General features: G+C 52.1%; 10 protein-coding genes across 10 annotated transcripts; 5 read left to right on the forward strand and 5 right to left on the reverse strand.

The window, feature by feature from the left end:
• Window positions 1-460: 460 nt before the first annotated feature.
• Window positions 461-3,083, forward strand: ASPSYDRAFT_59416 (uncharacterized protein; the record flags this gene model as incomplete). The annotated part of the gene is made up of 2 exons (XM_040849694.1): window positions 461-669; window positions 728-3,083. 2 exons carry the CDS (start codon window positions 461-463, stop codon window positions 3,081-3,083), a joined length of 2,565 nt encoding a protein of 854 aa, XP_040700793.1.
• Window positions 3,084-4,056: 973 nt separating this feature from the next.
• On the reverse strand, window positions 4,057-4,891 carry ASPSYDRAFT_155901 (uncharacterized protein; the record flags this gene model as incomplete). Its single annotated transcript, XM_040842505.1, has 4 exons — window positions 4,057-4,230; window positions 4,300-4,601; window positions 4,655-4,708; window positions 4,792-4,891. 4 exons carry the CDS (start codon window positions 4,889-4,891, stop codon window positions 4,057-4,059), a joined length of 630 nt encoding a protein of 209 aa, XP_040700794.1.
• Window positions 4,892-5,581: 690 nt separating this feature from the next.
• ASPSYDRAFT_47260 (U6 snRNP complex subunit PRP24) lies at window positions 5,582-10,354 on the reverse strand. Its single transcript, XM_040847402.1, has 3 exons — window positions 7,282-10,354; window positions 7,004-7,231; window positions 5,582-6,951 (listed from the first exon to the last, which is right to left on the reverse strand). The coding sequence occupies exons 1-3, from the start codon at window positions 9,859-9,861 to the stop codon at window positions 5,866-5,868; spliced, it is 3,894 nt and encodes a 1,297-aa protein (XP_040700795.1). The 5' UTR covers window positions 9,862-10,354; the 3' UTR covers window positions 5,582-5,865.
• Window positions 10,355-11,416: 1,062 nt separating this feature from the next.
• On the forward strand, window positions 11,417-12,566 carry ASPSYDRAFT_133982 (mitochondrial 54S ribosomal protein uL22m; the record flags this gene model as incomplete). Its single annotated transcript, XM_040840660.1, has 2 exons — window positions 11,417-11,473; window positions 11,536-12,566. The coding sequence occupies exons 1-2, from the start codon at window positions 11,425-11,427 to the stop codon at window positions 12,564-12,566; spliced, it is 1,080 nt and encodes a 359-aa protein (XP_040700796.1). The 5' UTR covers window positions 11,417-11,424.
• Window positions 12,567-12,796: 230 nt separating this feature from the next.
• Window positions 12,797-14,039, reverse strand: ASPSYDRAFT_155645 (phosphoglycerate mutase family protein; the record flags this gene model as incomplete). Its single annotated transcript, XM_040842477.1, has 4 exons — window positions 12,797-13,195; window positions 13,287-13,529; window positions 13,602-13,835; window positions 13,920-14,039. The coding sequence occupies 4 exons, from the start codon at window positions 14,037-14,039 to the stop codon at window positions 12,797-12,799; spliced, it is 996 nt and encodes a 331-aa protein (XP_040700797.1).
• A 462-nt stretch (window positions 14,040-14,501) lies between these two features.
• ASPSYDRAFT_155851 (uncharacterized protein) lies at window positions 14,502-16,264 on the reverse strand (the record flags this gene model as incomplete). Its single annotated transcript, XM_040842499.1, has 2 exons — window positions 14,502-15,404; window positions 15,461-16,264. 2 exons carry the CDS (start codon window positions 16,262-16,264, stop codon window positions 14,502-14,504), a joined length of 1,707 nt encoding a protein of 568 aa, XP_040700798.1.
• A 1,225-nt stretch (window positions 16,265-17,489) lies between these two features.
• On the reverse strand, window positions 17,490-18,507 carry ASPSYDRAFT_33139 (putative iron-sulfur cofactor synthesis protein (Isu1); the record flags this gene model as incomplete). The annotated part of the gene is made up of 4 exons (XM_040845054.1): window positions 17,490-17,620; window positions 17,683-17,748; window positions 17,808-18,162; window positions 18,484-18,507. 4 exons carry the CDS (start codon window positions 18,505-18,507, stop codon window positions 17,490-17,492), a joined length of 576 nt encoding a protein of 191 aa, XP_040700799.1.
• Window positions 18,508-19,180: 673 nt separating this feature from the next.
• Window positions 19,181-21,258, forward strand: ASPSYDRAFT_91298 (putative GPI anchored protein; the record flags this gene model as incomplete). The annotated part of the gene is made up of 6 exons (XM_040852464.1): window positions 19,181-19,632; window positions 19,691-19,990; window positions 20,042-20,318; window positions 20,381-20,482; window positions 20,532-20,596; window positions 20,661-21,258. The coding sequence occupies 6 exons, from the start codon at window positions 19,181-19,183 to the stop codon at window positions 21,256-21,258; spliced, it is 1,794 nt and encodes a 597-aa protein (XP_040700800.1).
• A 231-nt stretch (window positions 21,259-21,489) lies between these two features.
• On the forward strand, window positions 21,490-23,033 carry ASPSYDRAFT_1108382 (SET domain protein). Its single transcript, XM_040839916.1, has 2 exons — window positions 21,490-21,526; window positions 21,619-23,033. Exon 2 carries the CDS (start codon window positions 21,681-21,683, stop codon window positions 22,998-23,000), a length of 1,320 nt encoding a protein of 439 aa, XP_040700801.1. The 5' UTR covers window positions 21,490-21,526; window positions 21,619-21,680; the 3' UTR covers window positions 23,001-23,033.
• Window positions 23,034-23,419: 386 nt separating this feature from the next.
• On the forward strand, window positions 23,420-25,634 carry ASPSYDRAFT_154927 (putative AMP-binding enzyme; the record flags this gene model as incomplete). The annotated part of the gene is made up of 7 exons (XM_040842409.1): window positions 23,420-23,548; window positions 23,610-23,680; window positions 23,761-23,908; window positions 23,958-23,993; window positions 24,043-25,089; window positions 25,163-25,445; window positions 25,516-25,634. The coding sequence occupies 7 exons, from the start codon at window positions 23,420-23,422 to the stop codon at window positions 25,632-25,634; spliced, it is 1,833 nt and encodes a 610-aa protein (XP_040700802.1).
• Window positions 25,635-26,085: the final 451 nt, after the last annotated feature.

Genomic DNA, 26,085 nt, shown 5'->3' on the forward strand with positions numbered 1-26,085 from the left:
GTGGGCCCTACCAAGGATCACGTCGATGCAGGAACAAGCGATCGGCCAATGGCGAGGCGCACGAGCTCCACCACCAGCCACCCCCCAGCCTCCCAAATCCTGGTCTGGACCAATGACGACGAGGGCCTCGATAAGCAGAGGGCAGTCGATTGTTTTCCCCTCCTCGCCCAGCTTGGATCTCCCAGTCTGTCTCATCTCTTCTGTCTCAGTTTCTCTCCTTCTTTTCTCCCTCCACGAGACATCGCACTCCAGTTGTACAGTCTCCCCCTCTGTCTCTCTTTCCTTCTTGTCTGGTGCTTGGTCGAGCCGCTCCTTGCACCTTGATAACCGCCTTGCGTCGCGTCTGCCCGCTCGTTGCCTAGGTACTTCTTGACCTCTTGACAGATGTGGTAGCCTCTTCTCGAGTTTCTTTTCTTTTCTTTCTCTCAAACTCTTTGCCATGGCTGCCAAACCACCCCGAATGACCAGCGTGAACCACGCAGCCGGCATCTTCGCCGACATGTCTGTCGACGGTCCCGCCATTGGCACTCTCGTGGCCGTCGTGGATCGTGCAAAGAACCTTCCCAATCGAAAGACTATGGGGAAGCAAAATCCCTATTGCGCAGCTCGTCTCGGGAAAGAGGCCCAGAAGACTGGCACCGACCTGCGTGGAGGCCAAACGCCCAAATGGTAAGACCTTGGTGGTAAGGGAGCGTTGGCAGACTGTCTTCCGGCTAACCTTGTGTAGGGACCAGGAACTCCGCTTTACCGTGCACGAATCCCCTGACTACTTCCGATTGAAACTTTCCGTCTTCAACGACGACAAACGAACCGACATGATTGGCGAGACGTGGATTGACCTGCAAGACCTCATTATACCCGGAGGCAGTCAAAGTGATCAATGGCACACATTGCAATTCCGTGGAAAATACGCTGGCGAGATCCGCCTCGAGATGACTTATTACGATACCCGGCCCGAGGATGAGGCCGTTATCGAAAGGAGGACGCAGGGAACGGAGAGGGCTGTCAAAACTACCAGTAGCAGCAGCAGCAGGAACACTGTGCCCGTTGCCCCATCCCCATCGTCGTCACTTTCAGGTCCGCGTCAGCTGAAAGAGGTCAAGCGTCGGCCTTTACCGACCGACCCTACTGGATCTGCCGCACCACGTCCTGCCCCCGAAAAAGCATACTCCTCTCCAGCACCTTTGCCTGTCTCACATGGATCCCGACCATACGATGGAGTTCCCACTCCTCCGTCCAGCTCTGGTATGGACTATACTCACCAGCCTCGACCGATGGCACCCCCGGTTGGCCAATATGATGCACCATATGGGTTGCCGTCACCAGCCACACGTCCACGGACGTACGAAACACCGGACGACTTCCAACGTGACTGGAGCGCTCCAGCTCCGGCTCCAGTCCCAGCCCCAGGTCGACGTCCACCACAGGGTTACCCGCAAGAGCAGCATTATGCTTCACGGGCAGAACAGGATTACTATGCCAGACCACGTTCTGGCTACGACAACGCTCCACCCGCGGATTACCGATCTATGAGACAAGACTTACAAGCAGGTCGACAGGATCCCTACCAGGAACCCGATATGTATGCACCGGCTCATGAAGCCCCACGGCCAAACAGCCGCCATTACAACCAGCCGTATCCATCGCAAGACCAATATGTGTATAGTGCAGAAGAAGCTCAGGTTCCTCGTTATCATCAGGCTTTCAGTAGCATGTCTGGGCGCCACCGCCTAGAGTACCCCCAGGAAAGCGAGTCGGATCGCTATCATTCACACAGCAACTCACAGCCTAGGCGAGGCCGTGACTACCACGCGGAATATGCAGCTATGCAACCGCGTGTGGAAGATGAAGACGAAGACGGACCGCCACCTCCCCCGCCAGTCCATCGGTCAGGATTGGTTCAAGCTAGCCAACAGTTAGTACCGTCACCAACTCCTTCGTACAAAGCTTACTCCCCAGAGTACGGCCCCCAAGAGATGAACATCCCCCAGCCTACGGAGCTGATGATCGGGGAGGACAAGTTCCCCGACCTCCCCCCCATTACGAACGGCCCATCCATGCCACCGAGCCTGGTCGCTGGACTTGATCCGACGGTCGCAGACGCGGAGTCTGACCGGGCTGTGAACGAGATGCAGGCCCAGAGACGCAGCGGCATCTTCGAGGAAGACATCCCCATTAGCCACAGCCGCGAACCCTCCCCAATGATGCCGCCTTACCCGACAAATTCCGCGCCCCCGGAAGACCATTGTCGGTCACTCGTCAGCCGAAGGTCGATAAATGCAGAAAGTCCCAGCAATCAACTGGTGCTGCGCAAATCGGTCAGCCCTAGGCCACCTACTTCCAGAAATCGCGGTAGCTCTCAGGTCTCCGGCTCACAGATTCCGTTCTCTCCGGATTCTTTCGATTCATATAACCCGAACGCAGCCCGTGCCGCTATAAGCAAAGACCCGGCGCCGGCGTACACGACTCCGTCTGAAGCTATGGAAGCTGCGAGAAGGAGTGAGGCTGCGGCAGGCCGAGACGATGGTCCTATTATTGGTGATGACGGCCGTGAAATCGACCCGTCTGACCACCTCCCCTCGGATACTTGGGCGCCGGAACCAGACCGAAAACCGCGGAAGCCTGGTGTTATCGTCCGCTTCCGAAATGCGCCTACTACCAAGATAGCGGCTCGATCTAGCCCTCCAGCACCTTCCAAGGACTACACTGTTCGTCCGATGTCATCATACATGTCGAGTACAGAGCTGGATCGAACATCACCACGAGCTGATTACAGTCGCGGTCGGCCAGGATACGGCGGAAGTCCTGGAACTGGGCATGGGCGGACATATAGCACACCTTCCCCGCAGCCACCACAGCAACGTCGCAAGTCCGTCTCGCCCTCCCCATCGCCGATGTACGCCCCTCCGGCCAACATCGGCCCACCAATTCCTGCAAAGGTGCCGATTGGAGCACCGGCAGGGTATAGCCAGGACCCGCTAAGCCGTGAGCTCAATTCGATTGATATCGGATCGGTTGGAATAAGCACTGGACGAGGAATGCGCAAGTATGTTCCCAGGCCCATGAGTGGATATGCCATGTAGGGCTGCAACACGCAGCACGGGCTATCAAAACAAACGATATACCCCTAGCATGCCGTGTACAGAAAAGAGGCACAGGTGCAGCGAATATACAGCGGGCGAAATTACGGTAAATTTGAATGATCAACAAGACAATGATTGTATGCATTATGGGCGTTTTGGGCTTAAGTGTTTTTCTTTTCTTCTCCTTTCGGTCCAAAAATTTTCGGCTTCTTCACGTTTTCGCATTTCTCTCGAAGCTGTATTATATGATCTACATGAGAATGATATACCTGGTGTTTATAAACAAAATAAATACTATGCCATTAAGGATTTACTTTCCTTATGTATCATTGACTGATTGTCTTACCCCGTATCTTGTACGGTTAAATTGCCCAGTCCTTCATATTCATCTAACAGAACACATCTATGCATTTTAATTCCTCACTTGTTTGTACAATCCATTCGAATTCCGGGACTGGATCTGCCTTGCCCTCTGTTTTATCACTTAGTAAATGACCCAATGTTGTCTAGCCAATGATGGTATGATGTTTTCCTTGGTCACTTCTCGCCTAAGAGGCGCCTGCTGAACAAGCACAAGACACAAGACCGCGAGCAGAGGCAATGTGAGAAGAACATGGTATAATGATAGTGGTAGAGCGAGTAAATGAGAAGACAAGACACTGTCATTAGCATTATTAACCTAACGATCGTAGCTGACGCCTACCTATATACTATACTTTCAAATCGTTAGAAACCAACCCAAGCACATGATAAAAAAAATGTATATACCACCATATTAAAATGCCAACATAGCATTAAGCCACTTATACATGTCACGTTTGATACCATGTATGTGAACTAAAAGAAAGAGTCTGGCAACGCGCTAATCAGGAGAGAGAAGGGGAAAGAAAAAAGAAAAGTGTTCGAGGATAAACATCCGAACCGCCTTTTAAGCCGGTAGCAAAGACGAATTATAAAAGAAGTAAGAAATCAATCACGAGTGATCCGGAATCAACTCGTAGCCTCCCTCGGAGGGCAAAGTGTACCCAGCGAAGATCAAAGCCCCCGCTGAGACAACACTTACGCACCAACTAACGGTGCAATAGATCCACGATTCGTCGAGGCGCCAGCCAACGAAGAAACGCGCTTCGTTGTCGACCAGGTATGCCTGAAAGCGCCCTTGTTAGCTTTTGCCTGCTTTCTTTCTGTCACTCGCTCATTAGAATGTAAAACCTACCACAACTGACATGCTAGCCGCTTGAACAACAGCGGCCGAAATAATCAGAATACTCAATATCTTCCAACCAGACTCACGCAGCGCCTTGTTGCCACCAAGGATAATCAAGTAGGCAACGACGCCCATCCCTTCCAGCACGACCGCAAACGACATCATGAAGCCGACGGTGCGCCACATGGAGCAGAAGTACCGGTCTTCTGCGACGCAGTCTTCGCGCTTCGGGAAGCTCTCGCATGTATCGGTAAGGGAGGAACAGCGCCGGTGGAGGCCATAGGAGTAGTGGTATGTTGGCTGTGACGGTGCTTAGTTCGACTGCTTGCGATGCGACCGCGACTGGGTGGATGTACCTTTTCACTGTGGTAGCTGACCCAGTTAGGGACTACAATGGAGGCTATTGAGAGACCGAATGCTGCAATGAGGATGAATGCTGTTAGTGTATACTGTATGCGATCGGACATGGGAGGGTAAAGGAAGGGCGGAGACAGTACATACCGGCTAAAAAGACAATGAGCGAAGCAGCGTAGACAATTGTTTTGGTGAGGAAGCCGGTGTAGTTCCGGTCCTCACCGCGAGGGACTAGATGGAAGTCCATCTGGAGGGTTGTGGCGGGGTCGTTGGCGAGGAGTCGACAATGACGCAGGCAGCCGTTTGATACCGATGCGTATACCCCAGAGACAGAGGCCGTGGGGTGGTGGAGAAGGCGTGGAGATGAATATAACAAAAAGCCGCGTACACAGACAAACAAGACAGGGAGTTTACAGGGATGGAAGGGAGAGTTGCGAGGCCAGGAATGGAAATGGGAGATGGAAGAGCGAGAGGAGCGGGCGGAATAGTTGACTGCAAGGTAGCAGCAGCACAGACGCTGTGGCTGCACCTGATCGCATCAATATTGCAGAGGGAATTTGTACCACCACTGCAGCTTCGGGTTATTCAAGCTTCCCGTCTCCTTGCCAGGTCTCGAAGCCAGGCTAATGTCGCCAATGATGATCAATCCTGCTTTGCCTGCTTTGCTCGACTTTCCCAGCCAATAACCGCTGCTGCCGCTGGTGATCATATGAGGTTTGCGGTGACAGGAAACGGCGCTGCTTACCTGTCTCGATTATGGAGGGGATATTATCGGCCTGTCGCCGTCTGCGCTAGTGGGGATTTGGGCATTAATTTCGCCATTATGGGCATGGTGGTTGTTTGAAGTTTATTTCTCGGAATAGCTTCACTTCCAGCTGCAAGCATCGCTGACGTCATCATCTATCCAGGTCACTACTTGGGAGTACGAAAAACGGAATCAGGCGTTATAAAATGAGTAGATTCGTCTAAATCTCTGTAAGATGTAGAAACATGATCCCGCCGTGTCTCAGCCCTTCATGAACGTCAAAGAAGTGAACAAATGCAAACATGCAAACAGAACTAGTCTACAGTGTGCCGTCGACGAGAGACATGGCATCAAGGCGGGTGGTTTGGGGAATAGAATACAAAACGGAAAAGAATATATGCCCGTCATCAGAGATAGAGAGAATTAAATGGGTAATGAGACCCGTCATCCAGCCGTTACGCAACCTAGCGCCCTCGTTATGAAGATTCCCCATGACTCCGCTGGATCATCGCGCGGAAGTCGTCATTGCTCTTCTGGCCCTTGTTTTCCTCGCCCGAGGCGTTCGTCGCAGTCGTTGTCGTTGTTGTCGTTGTGGTCGTGGTATTCGTTTGCTGGGCCGTTCCGCGCTTCACCCCCAGATGGCCGCGTTTCCCACTCCGCCCTCCCGGCTGCGGCGGTCGCTTGATGGGCGCCGTCGGCGCAAGGAATGTGGCTTTGGACTTCTCCTTCGGCTTCACACCCGGGCCATGCCGTTGCTTCTTCTCCGCAGACTGCTTCAGCATATCGCCCACCGTTCCAATATGTAGTTTCCGGCCTGGCGAGATCTCCTGTCCCTCGAGTTCAAGTGCCGCTTTACCCGCTTGGCTGACATCGGCGAATTCAACAATCGCTCCTTGATGGTCCGGCCGCAATACAATTTTGACCAGTTTGCCATATGGTTCGATGAGTGCCCGAATCCGAGCATCGTTCACTGTATCGGGGACGTTCATCAAGCCGAGTGTACGGTCTCTTCGCTCACCCGTGGGCTCTTCTAATTCCGGTAGTGCTGTACCGTTAATCTCCGGCGCGGGAGACTGTGAACCAGCCACCCGAGAGACAACAGTGGTAGCGGTGCGTTTGGCCCCATTAGGAGCGGACAACTTAACGTGAAGCGGGCGGGATCGGAACTCGACTTCATTCATGGCAAGTGCCGCAGTTGCTTCTTCCTTGGAGCTGAATACAACATAACCGAACCCCTTACTGCCCCCGTCAACCTTTCTGGGCATGCGAGCCAACTCCACGCTGCCGAATTTGGAAAATATTTCTTTGAGATCATCCTCGTTGGCCTTCCAATCGATGTTGGACACGTGAATCTCTCGTCCTTCGTGCATCGGACCATGGCGATCTTGCTTGCGTGAAGGATCCGAGATTTTAACCACGAGGCGGAGGCCATTGCTTACGGTTGACTCGTCCAATTCTGTCGCGTTGTGGGCGGCCACGGAATGTTTAAACTGCAGGTAACAGAACCGCCGATGCGTGTTGTATTTGAGAGATGGAAACCGTATGTCGATAATTTCCCCATACTATTAAACGTTAATTAAGAGCAAAAAACAAAAGAGTGCGCTCTTAACATACCTTGCTGAACATGTCTCGAATGTACTTCTCATCGGCCGTCGGCGGGAAGTTGGTGACAAACAAGGTCGTCTCAGAGCCAAATGAAACTTGAATAGTGTTGCCATCAAGGATCTTCTGATCGCGAGTCTGCGCAGCCTCGGCGTCTTCTCGCGAATTAAATTCGATCATAGCCACTTCGGTGTTACCATCTTCTCCGGGAAGTATCTTAACACCGTTGATCGTACCACACTATCCATGTTAGTAAAATGTATTCATTCCGTAGGAGGGGAACCTCTTACATCACGGAAGAACTGTCGCACTTTGTGTTCTGAGATATTCTGAGGCAAGTTCTTGACAACTACCGTAGAATTTTCACGATCACGTCGGAGTGCTACCGGTTCTGCTTCAACATCTGGTGTTGCCTCTGCTCGTGCTTTCTTGGCAGGGAGGCCATTCACAGCCGATCCATCCTCACGTTTCCTCTTCTCTGCTTGCGAAGCCTCTAATGTTGGTTGGACCGCTGCTGCTTCGGCAGCCTGTTGAGCCTGGAGAGCGGCAGCTTCTCGAGCCTCCCGCTCCCGGCGGGTGGAGACGGCCCTCATAGCCTTCCGGGTCTCCAGAACGGCGAGCTGAAGTTCCTCCGAGTCTTCGTAATCTTCGCAGTGCGCGACATAGGTTTGCATGATCTTCTCCGGCCAGTCAAGGTCCGTCCGCTTGATGGCTTGCTTCAGAACGGCTGTGGCAAAGCTAGGATTGGGGGTTCGACGCGCGGCATCAACCGTTGCTTCACCCTGGACAAACTTGCTCCAAGAAACCAACTCCCAGTGATAATATGTCAACCAGAATTCGTAACTATTGCCACGGCGTCCGACGAGGCCCTTGAAGGTTTCTCGTGCACTATCCCAGCTGCCGCTTTCACTCAGGTAGCGGATGTAGATACGCTCGAGACGGAAGAGCGGGTCACCTTCATAAGAACGCCCATATTTCTTTTCTCCAAGCTCCTGGACGCTCTCAATCGCCGAACGGATTCCCACTTCAGCTACATCCAGGTCTTCGTCGGTGGCCTCGGACAAGAAAGCACGCCGGCGAAGATAGCTGCACCACGCTGTGTGGACCTTCAGCACCTCTTCCATTCCCCCAACATCGAGTAAGCCCGTACTTGTTGCCTTGTGTTTTATATCTGCGATCCTCGTAAACGATTGTCCTTCTCGTTCGGAGCTGAGCAAATACTGCGACCACAGGGTACCGGACCCAGGGCAATGTCGAGTTGCTCGGTCAAGCGCAGAGATTGTTGTTGTATGCACATTACCATGCATTGATTCATCGATGAGGAACATAATGTAGTCCTCCCACATAGTCGCATCGGTTTGGAACCGCAATATCGCGCGTTGATAGATCGCGTTGATGAGTTCGAAATTTGAACTGCGTCTCCGTCGGGTGCCTTGAAGTTCCGATTCGATGTACTCGGCAAATGCCATCCACTCCCGATCACGATCGCCAGACTCGGTCGCGTTACGAAGTCGAATTTCAAACTCCTCGCGGGCTGCATACTGTTCCTTAACCGGAGTGGCATACTGTGTTACCGTCTCCGACATAATATTTTCGTAGTTTGTGTTGTAGTAGGTGGAGATAAAACTTGAGAACGCCTGGAATGTCTGATCCCATGTGGCGTGAGGCGTCTGCAATCGGATGTCAAACAGTTCTCGCACTCGTGCAATTTTGTCCTGCGACGGGTTGCGAGACAGGTCGCGAACCTGGAATTCTAACAGTCGATCCCATACGGTATTACTGTCATGAACTCTCCACCTCGTTGCTTCAGCACCTCTCTGCCATGTGTCGAGAACATTCTGCCAGGTAAAGACTTCTCGGCCCACCAGCTTATCTTGCTCCGACCAGTGGCTTTGGTTCGAATCACCGTGTGCAGCGTTGTATAGGTATAGTACCCACTCGCCATATATATTCCAGAGCTTGGTGCTTCCGTATTCTTCTTCAATCGATCTTTGGCAAAGATTCATCACATCGATGCGTTCGTTCACCGAAGAAGCCAGCATACTCTCATCTTGAATCCACTCCGCCCAAAGATCCTCACCCATGGCAAAAAGCTTGTCCATCTCCTCGCGGGCAGTTCTCATGTCCTTGAGTAAATCGTAATCTCGAGGCTCGCCATGAATCTCCGGATTATTCGGCGGGTAGACGTGATTCACAAACCCATCGTGTAGTAAGCGGATAAAGTTCACATGTGCCTCGTAAGACTGTGGATTTACGTGAATACGGGCGAATAATTCGGTCGCCATCCGTCGAGCGTCGGGGAGGAGGGATGAGGCGGCGTAGTTTCTCCGGGCACCCTCTCTGGGGCCGTCTGACATGGCGATATCGAAGGACGAGCGCGGTGTGGGGGTGTTGTGGGAAATCTGATTGACATTAGGAAACATTGTTGACGGCGAGAGCTGACTCTCGTATGATTCGGGTCGCAGGATGGCAGCATTTGGGCGCGGTGGTTGGTGATGTTGCATGGATGCGAGGTCGGCGAGAGTGTCCATGCCCGGAGTTGATGGTTGCCGCGAGTTTTGCAGGTCGGCAGCTGGCGGTGTCCCTCCTCCGCTTCCACCTCCTCCCACGCTAGGCCCAACAGCGGGACTCATCGATGAAGGCGGCGAGGGTTCTGGTACGCCGGTTGGAGGAGCGTAGACTTGTTGCGCGAGTGGCGACGATGCCATAGGGGGTCGGTTGGCAGCGGCGCGACTCTTTCGTAGGGGCTTGTGAGCTGGTCCGGGCGCAGGAGCGGAGGGGGTATTGCCAGAAGAGCTCGTGGTCGGCGTTGAGCGCCCGGAATTTGAGTTCGCATCCTGCGGCGAAAGGAGAGAATTGATGTCCATCATCGAATCGGTTTTTATCGAAGATAGCGATGGACCACTTCAGGGAAGGGCGCAAAGAGTTGGCAGCAAGGTGCTGACGTAAGGGAGGTTTGTAAAAACAAGGGAAGAAAAGAAATAGATTCTTCAAAGGACAGTCCACAGTTTCCTCATCAACGAGTCCATTCCTGCCCCAGTTCCAGACTGTCCAGCTCCACGACCGGTGGGCGTTGTGTCTCTTTGTTTGAACGGAGGAGTCTCAGGCCACGGTCAGGATGCGCAAGAAAGGCGATGACAAAAGACCGGGGAGAAAAGAAGAGAATAGCTCCGGATGGAGTGTCTCACAAGCTATGTTCCTCTCCTTTCCTTGGCTGATGCAAAATCGGGAGAGCTCGACGGGATGGCTCGTGCGGAAGACAAGGTGAAGCACCGGAGGCACGACGATCCAGACGGCGAGTCGAGACAGGGAGGGGCCGGCAAACAAGCTAGACAACGCGCTCTAGCGAGAGCAGAAGCAGTCCTGGGAGAGCAGAGCAGTCAGCGAGCAGCGGTGGGAGGTCGCGTGGGAAGGGCGGCGACGTACAGAGAGTGTTGGAGAGAGAGAGGGAAAAGACGAGAGAAGTTCGAAGGGCCGACGAAGGCTGAGAGAACCTGAACCAGTGGATCGACGACGCTGGTGGAGATGGACGAGAGACGAAAGAGAGAGCTCGGCACAGGAAACGGACCACGACTCGAGATGAGGATGATAGTCTGGCGTGTTTCCCGTTCGGTGACCACAACACGTTTCCAACTCTGGAGTGCTCGTCCTTGCAGTTTCAGGCCGTCGCTTCGTATCTCTTGATGCGCCAGCCGAGGATCTGACGATGCGTCCTCAATTACGGAGTACTTGCTGCAAATTCTGCTTCACTACGTCATACCTCTGCGCCAGTGCAGCGACAATGATAATAATTACTCCTTTCTGCGGCCTACACTAGCGCTGAGCTCTGGGCCCTGCAAGAGCAGAAACCTAAGACAAGCGCACAGACTTAGTCTCTTAAGCCCTGCCACAGTGACGGTACTCTGCACTGCCATATCTGGTCCACAACTCCCTACACCGATGGAGCCCTGCCTGGGTTTCAGGCTATTTTCTACCGACTCGAGTAGTTCTCCCGAGCAGTTCTCCCGGGCGCTCGCCCCATCGTATCGCGCAAGTCGTATATTATTGTATCATAGGTGTGGGCAGAGCTTAAGCATCGCGAAAGCATAATTCCCAATCGGGTTGACGTGTCTCGCAGCTGGAGGAGCCCATGAGGTAATCTAAGCGAGGAAAACAGACGGGGTGCTTTGGGCGCTTCCCCAGATCAAACGTCGGGGCCCGACCGGTGAGCTATTAAAAGAGACAATATTCGAGAACCAAGAGATTAAATATGAAGAAAGCAAGTTGATTGGAAGGAGGATTGCATTTGGTGTTGATGATTGTTCTGCCTCAGGCAGGGATTGGACAAGAACTACGGCACACTTGGAATGCCAACTGTGCACCGCCAACACTCAACTTTTTTCCTGTTGATCCCGTAGCAGACTCCAGCCGGTTGTCCAGTTGCTTGTCCCCCCATGGCTACGATGGGCGCTCTACATCCCTACGGGCAAATGATACGGTCAGGTAAGTCTTCTCAAGTATTTTGACATAATTTCCACCCGAATTGGTCTTGACACACTCTTCAGCCCGGACCGGCATCACCTACGTCCCTCGCCGCACCCTCACATGCACACCAATCCGTCGAGCCGAAGGGAACAACGACACCCCCAGTAACAAGCCTGAGACGAATTCTAAACCCTCTGCTTTCTCCTCGATCAAAAACTTCATCTTTGGCGGAAAGTCCGACGCCGCGAAACCTACCGTCCGCAGGCAGTCTGCCCCCCTCAAGCGAGAAGGTAGCCTGAGCGCCGATTCGATTTTCGCCGAGGATGAAGCTGCTCCCAAGCTAATGGCCTCTGGCCGAACGCCAGCTGGACGCAAGCGGGAAGGCCCAGCTGCGGAGGGAGGGGAGACTGAGCCGCAGGCATCGGTAGAGGCAAGGAACAGAGCGAACATGCAGGCAGTGCTGGATCCGCGTCCGAAGGCGCGTATTCGGTGGGAGCGCAAGATGGTTGTCCGCGAGCTGCGTGGCCGCGGCCGTCTTTCGAAGGCGGAACAGATCATGCGTACGGAGCGTGAGTCGCTCTCCAAGTCACATTGGTTCAAGACCTCGATCAAGAAGCTGGGCCCGCTGGCTCGCCAGATTGCTGGGAAGAACATCGACGAGGCCATCCTTCAGATGCAGTTCAGCAAGAAAAAGGCCGCAAAGGATGTCTTGGAGCACCTTAAGCATGCGAAGAACGTTGCCGTTGTCCGCTCGGGTATGGGCCTAGGTGCTGTACAGGCTGGCGAGGAAGCACAGCCATCGAAGCCTATTAAGATCACTCTCAAAGATGGCGAGCGCAAGGTAATCACCGATCCTACGTCTATCTACATCTCTCAGGCGTGGGTGAACCGCGGGCCATACGGCATCGACTACGACCACCGGGCTAGGGGACAGATCAACATGCTCCGCCCACCATACACGTCTCTATCGGTTGTGTTGAAGGAGGAAAAGACACGAATCCGTGAATGGGAGGACCGCGAGGCCAGGGAACTGCGCAAGCGCAAGGCCAGGCTCTGGACCCAGCTGCCTGACCGTCCGATCACGCAGCAGAACCAGTACTACAGCTGGTGATTTCCGCCATGTTTGTCTGTTCATTCGAGCCATGGTTAAAGTTATACTATAGTAGTATTCCTCTGGCGTTTTGTATTATTTACATCTTTGGGAGCACTCCGCCTGGGCCGGATCAGCATCTTTCTCTTTTTCACTGGCATTTTACCCACACAATTGTCCAGAGCTCACCTATGTACACTACGAAATATAAACTACATAACCAAGTTCTTGTCTAACTCTAACTTTAACATCTAACATGCCTCGCCGGGACACTTTGGCCTCGGAAACCAAGGCTCAATCTCCCTCGCCGGGGCCTCACCACCCCTCCTCTCCGCCTTGACAAGCACAGGAATCACACCCCCGGTCTCCAAAGTAAACTTCCTATGTCCAACAACACTCAAAATACTTGAAATCGCACCGGAATGTGCGGTTAATGATAACACGCTATTCTTATCGTGTGCGAAGATATCGCCCAGCAGCTCATAGAACCGCGCGTCGCGCGAAGAATCACTCTCTCGCAAATCATCCTTGTGCAATGGGTCTTCTTCACTGAACCCGGGCTCGAATGTATATGACGGGTAAGCAGCCTGGATGGCGGACTTGGATGAGCGCGCGTCGCAAGTATGTAGCCCTAGAGTTTCGCGGAGGAGCTAGACGTTTAGTTTTGTTGTTAGCCAAAGATTCCACCTCGTCCCATTCTTATAAAGCCACTCGATGAAGAGTGGAAGGTGGCAGTCATACCTCCTTAACAAGAGGCCGAAAAGGCTCCGTCCCAGGTAGCTTAGTCCCCTCGAAGGTAACTCTTGCGGTCTCGCAACACCGCATCAGCGGACTCACGTAGTAAGACTGCGGCGGCGGAATCCCGTTCGCGATCTGTGTCTTCCATGCCCTGTTGGCTGTGCGCGCTTGTTCGATTCCGAGATCTGTGAGCGGGGCGTCGAACCAGCTGCCGTGTTCGTCGCCATTGAGGAGGGAGTAGCGGCACTGTGCAATAGTCACATAATGCATTAGTCTGGGATTCTAAATAGTAGGCAGGTAGGTAGGGCTGTTACGTACATCCCACATCGCAGTCCCGTATCGTGACTCCGCCACATTATGTACGCCCTGCCCGTGGCGGCCCAGGATGAGGAGTTTGTATGTTATTTCGCCCGGTGAAGCGCCATTGAGCTCGGCGATGTATGAGTCTAGACGCTGCCATTGTGTCTTTGTTTTTGGTGTTGTTTCGAGTTCGGGATCGTTTGCGGGGTCGGAGGGGTAAGTGCGGTCAATGAGACCGAAGTTGGAGGATACCTAGAAGGCGATTCCGCCAGATGAGATTATTTAATTCTCTCTATATACCGGTATGGTATTGGTGGGGGGCTGTGAGCGACTTACATAGTCGAATGTGTTGGGGTCGGTGGTGGGATCGTCCTGGAGGAATATGCCGGGGACCGTTGAGAAGTGGAAGTGGAAGCTGGAAGGCTGGTGGTCTGTGGTTGGGTTTGGGTTGGCCATGTTGTGGGAGCGGGAATGCCTGGTGAGTGCGGGGAGTTAACTTGGGCAGTAATGAAGGTATAAATTGAAGTCTAGAATTTCGTCTGATGTTCCAGGGGTCCAGAATCTCAGTAGACTAACTGGAGAAGTAGACTTTGTCCGGGAGATCGCGGCTCTGTGCTTAGCGGCCCTGGCGGACTTCCAACACATACTTTACGAGGTAAAATCTTTTGTACAATTTACGATTGGGTAGAATCAATAGATAATAACAGTATAAATAGTCACGAATTCCACAGATCTATTAGTGGACTCGAGTAACTCGAAATATGCTCGACAAAAATGCATGAACGAACAACGATACCACATAGGTATAGGAAACTTCGCTAAGACTTCACAACCAACCCACTAGAGTATATCGAACCAACCAAAACATAAGAGAACTGCAATTCGATCAAATTTTTATCGCCCACCGCTGGGGAGGTTTCACAAGAAACCCATTCCCTTCCTAGATTGCATATAAAGCTTGGAAGAGAACACTGCAACACGACCAAGGAAAGAGACTGAGGCTGCCACTGACGAAGTAGCTAATGAGTCTCTCCAGAAAGAAAACAAGGCCGCGGCCTTGCGGACAATTGTGCTTGCGCATTCTAGGAGAGGATAGTCTGCAACTCCAGATCTCTGCACATTCAATGTACCGCGACTGCCAACCGGCAGTCTGTCAACCAAATCGCGGATGCTCTGGCGAACTTGTTGATCGCCGGATCTTTGTCTGGTGGACTGTGGTCTGGTGAATTGTTGCGCAGGCGTGTGTTGTTGCACAGATTGGCTGCGCTTATCTCTATAGAGATCTGGTACATTCAGCAAGCCTCCGTTTGTTGTAACAAGCGATTGCGTGTTCTGTGCGGCGGCTCTATTGTCGCGTGTACGCGAAACGAATGGTTGTATAGATAGCATGCGCGATACATTCGTCTTGAGCATATCTACCGCTTGTCTCTGCGTAAACTGGTCGCGGAAGCCGGTGCCTCTGTTGTGGTTTGTAGGTGAAACGCATGGTTGTACCGGTAGCGTGCGTGATACATTCGGTTTGCGCATATCTACCGGTTGTCTCACCGTGACCTGGTCGCGGCCGCCGGCTGGTGCCAACCGTTGGGTAGGAGACAGATCCGGATGCGGTACCCGGGTAGGTCGCGTCGGTGGTCTTAGTGGATCGACATTCGTAGAGCCTGCCGTGCTATGGACAGAGCGTTGTAGCGACGACTTGGTCGCCAGTATTCTCTCATGGTTGGTGCGCAAGTGGGCTAGCGTGCTGGAGTCGGCACGTGAAGCATTAACATTGAGCTGAGAAGTTGCTGCCGCAGCAGCAGCAGCCTTCTCAAGGCAGTTACACTGTTTCATGTTTGTTAATAAAATGTTATATGATTGCAAGGTGCACAATGGCTTACCCTTTTGTGCTGCTTGCGATGTTTCTCGCAGACTCCATACTTCCTAGCCTTGATGTAGTTCTCTCTCTGAGCCCTTGACCTCGGCTTCTGCTTCTTTGGCACATTGGTAGTCGTGTTCATGTTGAGATCCAACACCATCTGCATTGAGCCAGCCCCAGGCTCCGATGCAGAAACGGGCGAAGATGAGTTTTGCGAATCGGAGACAGGAGGGGTAGTAGAGGTTGTGGAGGAACGCTCATATTGCGTCACATCGAGGGAGGACTCAGACCAGTTAGGAGAGGAAAGAAAGTTATTTGATGGAGTGTCCTGGAAGCGCTGCAAGTGTAAAGCAATTGAAGCATCCCGTCGCTTCTCCTTTTGCGAGAAGCAACGGGTGTCCAGAGCCGCCTGCGACTCGACCATGTACCGGAAAGAAGAGGGTGTCCCAAAGTCCTGTTCCTCAGGAAGCCAAGCGCTCTCGAAACCAGCGTCGACAAACTGGTCTTGAGATGTTGGCTGCAGAACCGCATTGGGGTCAATGAACGATTGGAAGTCCAACGCAGACGGGTCCAGCCCTTCTACTGGAGCTTCATAGCCCGTGTACTCGGGGAACATGGCCTGCGAGTACATAGCGGGGTCCGATTCCCAGTTCAGAAAGTCAGTATCGGTGAACGACTGGTCGAGGTCGCGCGGAGATATAGATTGCACGGAGGTGGGATTGCTGTCTAGATACTCCGAGGGGAGCTGGAACAGGCTGTCGAACTCGAGCCACTCATCCTGGTGGCTGGAGAAGTCGATTGGGTAGAGCAAATGGTCTGCAGACATGGTACAGAAAATTTCAGGGTTCACAACTTGGAATTGTATATTGTCTGGCGCAATTGAAGTGTAGGCCTGAGGCTGATAATCGATAGCGGGGCGGATGCTCAAAGTTTGGAAAGTGAGCTTCGATATCAGTCACAATGGCCGCGCTTTGACAGGGATAATAGAGATGCAAAGCTGCACGGAAATAACACTCGCTCACTCGGAGAAGAAGTGATGATGGGAAATAATAAAAAGACGAAGCTCGACATCCAGGGCCGGGGGATGCCTTAGAGGCTCAGACCTCTCAGCCTTCATTATAGCGCCATGCCCTTTTTGGGACCCCGACGGAACGCTATTCCGCATTGGGACCCCGACCGCTGGCACAGGGTGTGTGGCTGATGTCGCAGTTGCAACGGTGGCTCATTATGAGTCAATCGTGGAGAGGCAGCACTGTTTTCTTTCATAATAATGCAGAATTCACTCAGGGCAGCGACTCGTGACAATAATTAGGATCATCGTCGAATTCTGGTCGACCCGTTGACACTGGACGCTGACATCATGGTCCCTTTTTCGGTTGTGTACTGGGTGCCTCGCCCATGATTTATAAAGAATCGAATTTGTATGGTCAATCGGTCTTCACCGTCAGAGCATTTTTAAAAGCTGCAACGGTCGGCGCCCAGTTCGGCGCCTGGTTTCCCACAAACCCAGAGAGCGTGTCTGCCAATCATACGGCCAATTCAACAAGAATTCAGGCCTTAAAAAATTATTTGCCTACCATTTGAATGCTTCGAGGCCGTGCGTTAAGCGCTGGGTCACGCCTGGTCCCCGGATTTGCCCCAGCGGCTCAGCCCCTGGCGAGTCGACCGAAACATCGTATGATGTCTTTAGCTTCCATCTGATAAGGATCGAACGCTTGTTTTAAGATATGCATAAATGCTCGAGCGTCTAACGCAGGCGCTTGGTTAACTAAGTGGCGGGTATCCGATATCTTAAGAATACGATTCCGTGCTTAATCTTGACAGTACAGATCAGTCACCACAAAGTCGAGTGTTTTCATCTTTATCGTATTGGGAATCTAATCACTAACGCCATGATGTTGAAGAGAAAACGACCGTAAGACTAAAGACTAGTAAAGTACAACTCCCAAGAAAATATAGCACCCAGCTCCATCGATTCATCGGAGTTTTGAGACTTTTAAACAAGGTATATCAACAGCAACAACTCCGCTCAACAACGATTAACTATCAATTTATGCCTGCATGGCCTCCTTGGGGATTTCCTTCGCCGTTCCGGAAAGATCTGTAGCCGGTGTGATTCTCTTCGATTGGTAGTTCTTGATGGCGGCTGTGACGGCGTCTTCGGCAAGGAGGGAGCAGTGCACTAAAAGATGTCGACATTAGCGAACAAACTATATCGTCGGAAGATTTCCATAGGAGACTCACATTTGACAGGTGGTAAGCAGAGCTCGGAGGCGATATCTGTGTTAGAGATCTTGGCAGCTTCTTCCACTAATCGACAAGTCAGTCATCAATTCTTACACATATCGGAAAGCCCGGAAAACACGCACAGGTCTTGCCCTTCAACAGCGTGGTCAGATAGCTTGAGCTAGCAATGGCTGAACCACAGCCGAAGGTCTTGAAACGGGTCTCGGTGATTTTTCCAGTCGCCTCATCAACCTGGATGTCGAGTCGGATAACATCGCCACAGGCAGGGGCGCCGACGAGACCGGTGCCCACATCGATGGACTTGCGGTTCAGAGCGCCAACATTGCGGGGGTTCGAGTAGTGATCGATCAGTTTGAGGATGTTAGCCTTCAGAACATAACCGAGGGAAAGGGGCGTGGACACATATCTTTCTCGTGGTAGGCCCTGACCATGGAAGGGGGGACGATGTTGCGACCGGCGATGCCAGGGCGGATCGCGCTGGTCATACGAAGAGCAGTTCTGATGGATTGCATTTTTGTAGTTTGATAGAGATGGGTTGATGAATACCAGTGAGGGGAGATGTATTATGATGGAGGCAGAGGAGTTGACGTCGGTTCTTATCAGATCCGCGTAAATTTGTGGCGACTCTGCTTAGAAACAGGTCAGGTGAGACGATTGTTCTGGAACAGGCATGGCGCCGGTTGATGTAATGAGCGGAGGCCAATGATATCACTCCAATTTCCCGACCTTGCCCGCTTGGCGCTCCGAAGTCCGATCTCCGAGGTGGGAGGTCCGCGGGCAACTGCTCACTTCACATACTCTCGTCTCGTATTCACGGGCCATGGATTATGGATCATGGGTGGAAGGTGAAACGACACCCTGTGTCGAATCTGCAGTGCAACAAGTTGGGTTGGGGGCCAGGAGGTTTTGGTATAGTTGTTTCAGCCGGAGAGCCTGCAAGACTGCAACCGTCCCAGAAATGCGGACCGTCCCGGCTTTCAGGTCAAGAACCTGAAGGCCTGGACTTCTGGCATTGATGTTATTGTCAATAACCAACTGCGTTGACAATTGCTTCGTTTTCAGAAGCCCCGGCTGCTCGACCGCGCATGTACCTGGGAGTTAGAGGTTTTCGAGACAGCAAACGAGGCTGAGACTTGCGTGTATCTGGAAATGAGGGTCTCACAGCAAACGAGGCTGTGGGAGTTCGCGCCTTTGTTTGTTCGTATTTAGTTTGCCGGTTTGTGTACCCCTGCATGGGGGCCGCAGGAACGGCCCCAGGCCGTCCTGACTAGACTGGACAAACTGCAAAAACCCTTGTTATCCGTCACGGTTGGCGCGGTCTGTGCTAAGATTCACACAGCTGACACGGCTGGGGTTGGGTTACAGGGTCCAAAATATGTCGCGTCTTTGTGCCAGAGACTTGTCTAGTCGATAAATAGGGGGTGAGGCCCGACTGCCATCATGTCTTCTCTCCAGGAGGTTTGGAGCCGGATAGCGGTACTCAATGCCATCGAAAATGTTTCTCTTCATTGCATTTATCACTCTGCTGTCTTTTGTTCTTGTCCATGCGAGTAGCCCAAGCTTAAGCCCTCGCTATCAAGTGCTGGATGCCCCAGAGCCGAAGCGCTTGTCTGCAGGGACACTCTCGTCGAAGCTCAAGGCCCGAGCAGAGACTACAGCTCCTTTATTCCAACGAAAGAGGAGTTTTGACTATGCTGCCGAGGATGTGGAGGAAGAATCGGTCTTCTCAACGACCCTCGACGTGGAATCACGATGGCCTATACTTGCATTGGAGGAGTTGGATGGCGAGTTCGACAATATTGTCTGCACAGAGTCCAAGATACACTTCAATCTTATGTCTGCAGCTGCTGAGGAGAGGTTCAATACGGAAATCAAGGGCATGCATGATTTTGTCGTCGTCACCTCCCATGACGGCTGCGATCTCGAGGGGGACCGGTCTGCGCATCGGTGTGTTCAACTAGTACGACTAAGGATAGAGTACATCAAAATACTAATGATCCGCCAGAGTAACAGATGTCCGCATTGATCCCGCACACCACATGGGTACTCTCGATATAGTGCCAATGAACTGGCACGAGGCATTCTCCACGACAAGAGTGTCCTTCTCACGCAGACATCCATCAGAGATCCAAAAACGTGTCGCCACTCCAGTCAAAAGAGAGGAGACCCCGTCGCCTACGCAATCGTTCCCTGCAGCCCCTTCTGATGTTGATGGACTCAACTCGTCAGCAAATGCGGTCTTTAATGTGCGTCACACCGGCCTAGAGATCTATCCGATAGATGCGCCACTCGTCGACAACGTCGTGTAAGTATGAGGGTCTAAATATACTCAGGACATATCAACTGACCTGAACAGACCGGATCTCCCAGTCGTTGTACGCTGCAAAACGTGCGCCATTCGGGGTGACATCCGACTCTCCCAAGGCCAGTTCAACGTAGGACAGAATGCCACCGCCGAAGAAGACGACGATTTGGAGTTAGACGAGGCGATCGGGTTTTTCACAAACAGTAGCGTTGAACTTCTGGTCAAACGGATGTTTTCACAGATTGAGCTGGAGTTTGAGCTCGAGTCTGAGGGTCCTCTGATCGAGTTCAGTGTACCGCTTCCTACTATCCCTCTTGTACCTTTCCAGGTAGGTTTCATTGTCACATACTATGCACCAATATTGGGTGGTTGTTAACTCTTTTAACCTAGATTGCAGGTGTTCTCACTTTTGGACCTCAGATAGTGCCTAATATCATCATCTCGGCAGACATCGAGGGAGATGTCGGGTTCTCCTATGGCTTCAACGCAACAGTAAAACTGCCTAATCACTTCTAGGTCCTTGGGTTACTAACGATCGCAGGTCCCTGACGACTCCAGAATCCATATAAAAATCCCCGAATTCAACGAATCCTCAATAACCGGCTTGTGAGTACACAACACACCTGCATATCCAGAAGCGAGCCTAACTAACGACACCGAAACCTACCAGCTCGGACACAAAATTCAACCAAATCCCCTTCTCAGCCTCAACAACCATATCCTCCATGGCACTGGGCATCTCATTCCAACCCCAAATTTTGCTAGGCATAAACACAGGTCTCGATGCCCTAAACGTCAATATCGACGGCGGAATTGGGGCGTTCGTTAGCATGCCGAGCCTGTCGCTGAATGTTTCCCATGCTACCGGTGTCGATGAGAATTGCGATCCCGTGGCAGCTGATTCTGATTCTGGTGCTGATTCTGGTGACGTCGGTAACGCAACACACCTCGTTCCCTCTGTGGAACTGGATGTGGGTGTTATTGCGAGCTACGATGTGCGGTTTATGGACTTTAACGATACGCGCGGGGTGGCGCCGGTTCTGGCGAGTACGGCTTGGGATCTTCCGACGGCTTGCGTGGGCTTTGAGCCTGAGGAGCGAGCGAAAGAGACTGGAAAAGCTGGTTCGGCTGAGGGGGAGCGTGAAGCTGATGGTGATAACGGTGGTGGGAACGGGGCGGTCCGGGTTGGTGGAGAGGGCGCTGGGATAATGCTGTTGAGTTCTATTGCGTTTGTCACTGTTGCTGTCGGGTTCTGTGGATGGGGATGAAGAAAAAAGACTTATACAGGCATATAACTAAAGGTACTATAGCTCGAAAGATACTCTAGGTGATGCAGGGGTGAATTTGCGAGTATGAAGGCTTTACCGCTTACTACTACTCTGCCACCTGTTTTAATTCACTGGACTTCTGTTACAATCTAAACTAAATCATTTCAAGAAAGTTGCTCTTAGACTCCTTTTAGTTCTTCGCTCGTCAGTATCTGAAACCAACAAAGGGAGGGAACAGACCATAACAAAGATACTGAATAATGACAAGGTAGGATAAAGGATTCATTGTCAAGTCTTCTCAATTTACTATTATTAGTTCTTCATGAGGTTGGCTACTTAATAATGGTGTCCTGTCATCAGCATACCCCAGGTTTCCTGGTGGGTTGATTCCTAAATCAACTACAATATACAACACGATCCAGATGCCTCAACTACGATCCACGCCCGCGAAATCTCTCTTAGACGGACTACCCATACGCCGGAAACGAGCTCGCAAAGATGCATCAGCAGATGGAAACCCCGAATATCAACGTTATGAAAAGAAACAAAAGCGTATTCTCGCAGCATACCCACCGCAAATGCAAGACCAAGTGTCGAAGCTAGTCAGCGATATCCTCGCTTCGATATACTACGACATCAACTACGTCTGTATTCTCCGCGGTAATGTCAGACTGGACCCCACCGCTGAAACTGTAGCCCAGTACCGGCTGCAGTTCCGTGAGAGTAGTGACCTGCTTGACCGGGTCGTTGGGCGGTTTATAAACCGCGATACTGATACTAATCTTCACGACGGCTCCGGCCCCAAAGTTTACTTCGATCCAAGGGGAACAATCCGACGTCTAGAAGAGTTTGTCACGATATTTGGCTGGAAGATGCTCACGATCTGCATGACAGCAGAGGGATTCCGGCGTGCCTGTCGGGAAATCCGCCACAGCGTGATCTGGGCAGAATTCCTAGAGAAAATGCGAGAGAACCAATGGAGCATAGAAGTGTTCGCGCGGTCCCGTAATCTGGACTGGCGTGGGCAGCTGCTGAAATATGCCCATTTGGAGCTCATACCGGAGCTTGATTCCGAGCTGCGACCTGTTCGGAAGATGTGGGGGCAGCATCCGCATCATGTCGTGCAGACTCTGGATAAGAAGGTGCGGCGGCCGATGTTTGAAGGGACGCCCCAGGCTCATATCGATGAATCAGTTTTCGATCCAAGAAACTGGGAGGAGGATGGGAGGCTTGAAGACCCGACGACCCGAATACCACATGATGGGGATTGTGATCTCTGCGGGTCTAAGGATATCTGCGACTGTGTCCTTGATTTCTCGGCTGGGAGCCTGATTGAGCTAGTTGATCGGCCATTAACTGGTACTGGGGTACGGGCGTTGACGAGCTTCAAGAAGGGCGATATCCTGGGTCAATTTGTTGGAGAGCTTCATCATCCTGACTACGACGGTGACCATGTCTATTCGCTGATGCATGCATCGAAGACTGACCCGGAGTACTTTCTTGCGATCATCTCGCCGCGCAAATATGGAAATTGGACGCGGTATATTGCGCATTCTTGCCGGGCGTCGACGAAGTTCAACTATCGGACTGTTGGGAGGAGAACGGTCATGACGGTGGAGGCGAGACGTGATATTGCGCCCTTTGAGGATCTCACGATCAACTATGGGAGTGATTACTGGGCCCATCGGGAGTGCATGTGTGGAGAGGCAAACTGTGTTAGTAGGCAGAGAAGTAGACAATAAGACGGAATAGAACGAATTAATGATGTTGATCGTGATGTTGTAGTGTAGACCCCGCATTTCGGCAGCCGGACCAAGTGAGGAGATTCCCCGCAATCTCTCCCTTACATTGACCTCTAGACCTCTAGCCCTTCTCTCCTCCTCTTCCAACACGTTCTTGTCCATTGGCATGGTAGGGAAATACCTACTAAGCCCTATAGTACTCCTAATATTACCACTGTCTTCAGCCCGTCACTATCGGACGCGAACATCTGCCGAATTGCGGAGTATAACATTCCTTGTGGCACACAACAACACACCAGACCTGCAGAGGCCACTGTTCATATCGAGGCCGTCTGAGACCGGATATTGTTCAAACTCCGTGGAATATACAATGCTATGGAACATACTATCAATCAATAACGCCCATGTCNCGCTCAGCCATGTTTTGCTCCACTGCTATCCTCCGGGGAAGACTCCCGAGGATAGCCACCTTTGGACCACTCTCGCGGGCTCTCTTAGCAACTAGGCGCGGTCTACTTACTCAAAGCTATGCGCGTGGTCCGACAGAGGTACAAATGACCTCGGTTCTCAATGCGAACTCTTTGTTCATACCGCTGACGCAGTCTATAGCCGCCGCTATTCGAATCTACGATAGGAGAGCATTTTGCCAGTATCGTCGATAATTATGGGGACAGAACAGCGTTGGTTGCCTTCCACTCGTTTCTTTGTTACACGGCGTTTCTGTCAAAATGCACTCGGTACTCTAAGCTAACGAGACCAGGGTCATCTCCAAGCACCAGAATGATAGAGCCACCTACCTCGACCTTGACGCTCGAAGTAATGCACTGGCGCGAGGGTTGGAATCTGTGGGAGTCCGGAAAGGAGACCGCGTTGGAGTTATGTTGGGGAATTCAATGGAGCATGCAACTGTATGTTGCGGTATTGTATCAGTTGGAAAAATGCTTACGAGCCCTATAGGTGACATATGCTCTGTTCAAGCTTGGTGCTATCTTGGTAGGTGATATGCAGCTTCAACTTCTATGAATTCATCTAACGTAACAAGGTACCAATTAACCCGTCTTTCAATGCGACCCAAGTAGTCGCGGCTCTGAGCCACCTTGGGACAAGCCATATGATCATCAGCTCTGAATCAAACCTCCCCCGGAGAGAACCACGCAGCAACATACCTCTCCTCAAACACCTCGTCCAAGACCTCAAAAAGTCAAAGCTCGAGTCCGCTCTCGTCCCAACACTACAGAATATAATCCTCGTGGAGAACTCCACTGGGCGCGTCGACACCTCAGCCTTCAAAAGCCTAACTCCCTACACCTCCATCACATCCTCCAACACTGCAGACGGACAGGCCCTGCCTCCTCAAAACCTCTCCCCGTCAGAAGTCGTAAACATCCAGTTCACATCCGGCACAACCGCAATGCCCAAAGCAGCCTGTCTCACGCACCGCTCTATCCTCAACAACGGCGCCCAAATCGGCGACAGAATGCGCCTAACAGCACACGACACCGTCTGCTGTCCCCCACCCCTCTTCCACTGCTTCGGCTCCGTCCTAGGCTACATGGCCACAGCAACCCACGGCTCCGCTATCGTCTTCCCAACCGAGGCCTTCAACGCCCGCGCAACCCTCACGGCTGTTCAGGAGGAGAAATGCACAGCCCTCTACGGCGTTCCCACAATGTTCCTCGAGGAACTCGGTCTCCTTGAATCGGGCGAAATCCCATACGAAGGGTTCCAGCATCTCCGCACCGGAATCGCAGCGGGGAGCAGCATCCCCTCCGAACTCATGAAAAAGCTACACAAGGTGCTCAACCTCACAGAACTGACCATCTGCTATGGCATGACAGAGACAAGCCCCGTCTCTGCGATGACCACGACAGATGACCCCCTCGATAAACGCATCAACACTGTCGGCCGCCTCATGCCCCATGTCGAGGCAAAGGTCGTTGACCCCTCGGACCATAATAATATCCTGCCCATCAATACCCGCGGTGAACTCGCTGTGTCCGGATATCTCCTGATGAAGGAATACTGGGGCGACCCCGTCAAGACGGATCTGGTTATGCTCCGTGATAAAGATGGGAAAGTCTGGATGCATGTATGTCCTCCTCATCCACTCTATCTCTCACTCACTACTATGCACCCAGCCAAGCTAATAAGCAACCATCTAGACCGGCGACGAAGCATCTCTTTCCCCGGACGGATACATCAGCATAACAGGCCGAATCAAGGACCTTATCATCCGCGGCGGAGAAAACATCCACCCGCTCGAGATCGAGAACTGTTTACTGACGTTCCCCGGTGTCGCGGACGTCTCAATCGTCGGTGTGCCCGATGAACGCTACGGGGAGGTTGTGGCCGCGTTTATTATCGCCAAGGAACATCAGGAGGATGAGGCTGCTACAGGAAATGAGATTAGAGAGTTTGTTAGGGAGAAGTTGAGTTCACATCTTGGTATGTCTTTCTCTCTCTCTTGTCCCATGTTCTGAGTGTTTGCTTGGGTGGGTTGCTGACGCTGGAACAGTCCCGAAGTACATATTCTTCCTTGAGCCGACGGATGCGCTTCCGAAGACGGCGAGTGGGAAGATTCAGAAGTTCAAACTCAGGGAAACAGCGGTGAAGCTCTTGGGAGGGCATCATTAGGCGTATTCTGGGGTTCTTGGATTGGAATTATCGCGCGGTCTACTACGTATAAGAGTATATACGACATTGTCGCTCTGTGAGCCATGAAGGGTCGTGAGATCATGTACATTTCACATGGCGTATAACAATACGTTATAGCCGATGTTGAACTTCGGAAACCTTTGGTATATTTCGGGAATTTTCAACCTGCCCGATAGACAATTGACCTAGCAAGACTTTCAAAGCATCTGGTCTCAAAGGCATCATAGAACTGAGTCTGCAGTGCAAAAGCTGGGTATATGTATGCGCAATCCTTATCGAAGCAGGTGGGTCTGGTCATTGGAGAACAATGCCTCATTTCGATACTTCTCCATCGTCTGAGCAAAGGGTTGTATCAGAGACGCCTTTGCACCCTTTGTTCGTGGCTGCCGGTCTGAATTCACCAGCTGTATCAACAGGGGATGTGGCAGAG

This window comes from Aspergillus sydowii (assembly GCF_001890705.1).
Source record: "Aspergillus sydowii CBS 593.65 unplaced genomic scaffold ASPSYscaffold_8, whole genome shotgun sequence".
Taxonomy (NCBI): Eukaryota; Fungi; Ascomycota; class Eurotiomycetes; order Eurotiales; family Aspergillaceae; genus Aspergillus; species Aspergillus sydowii.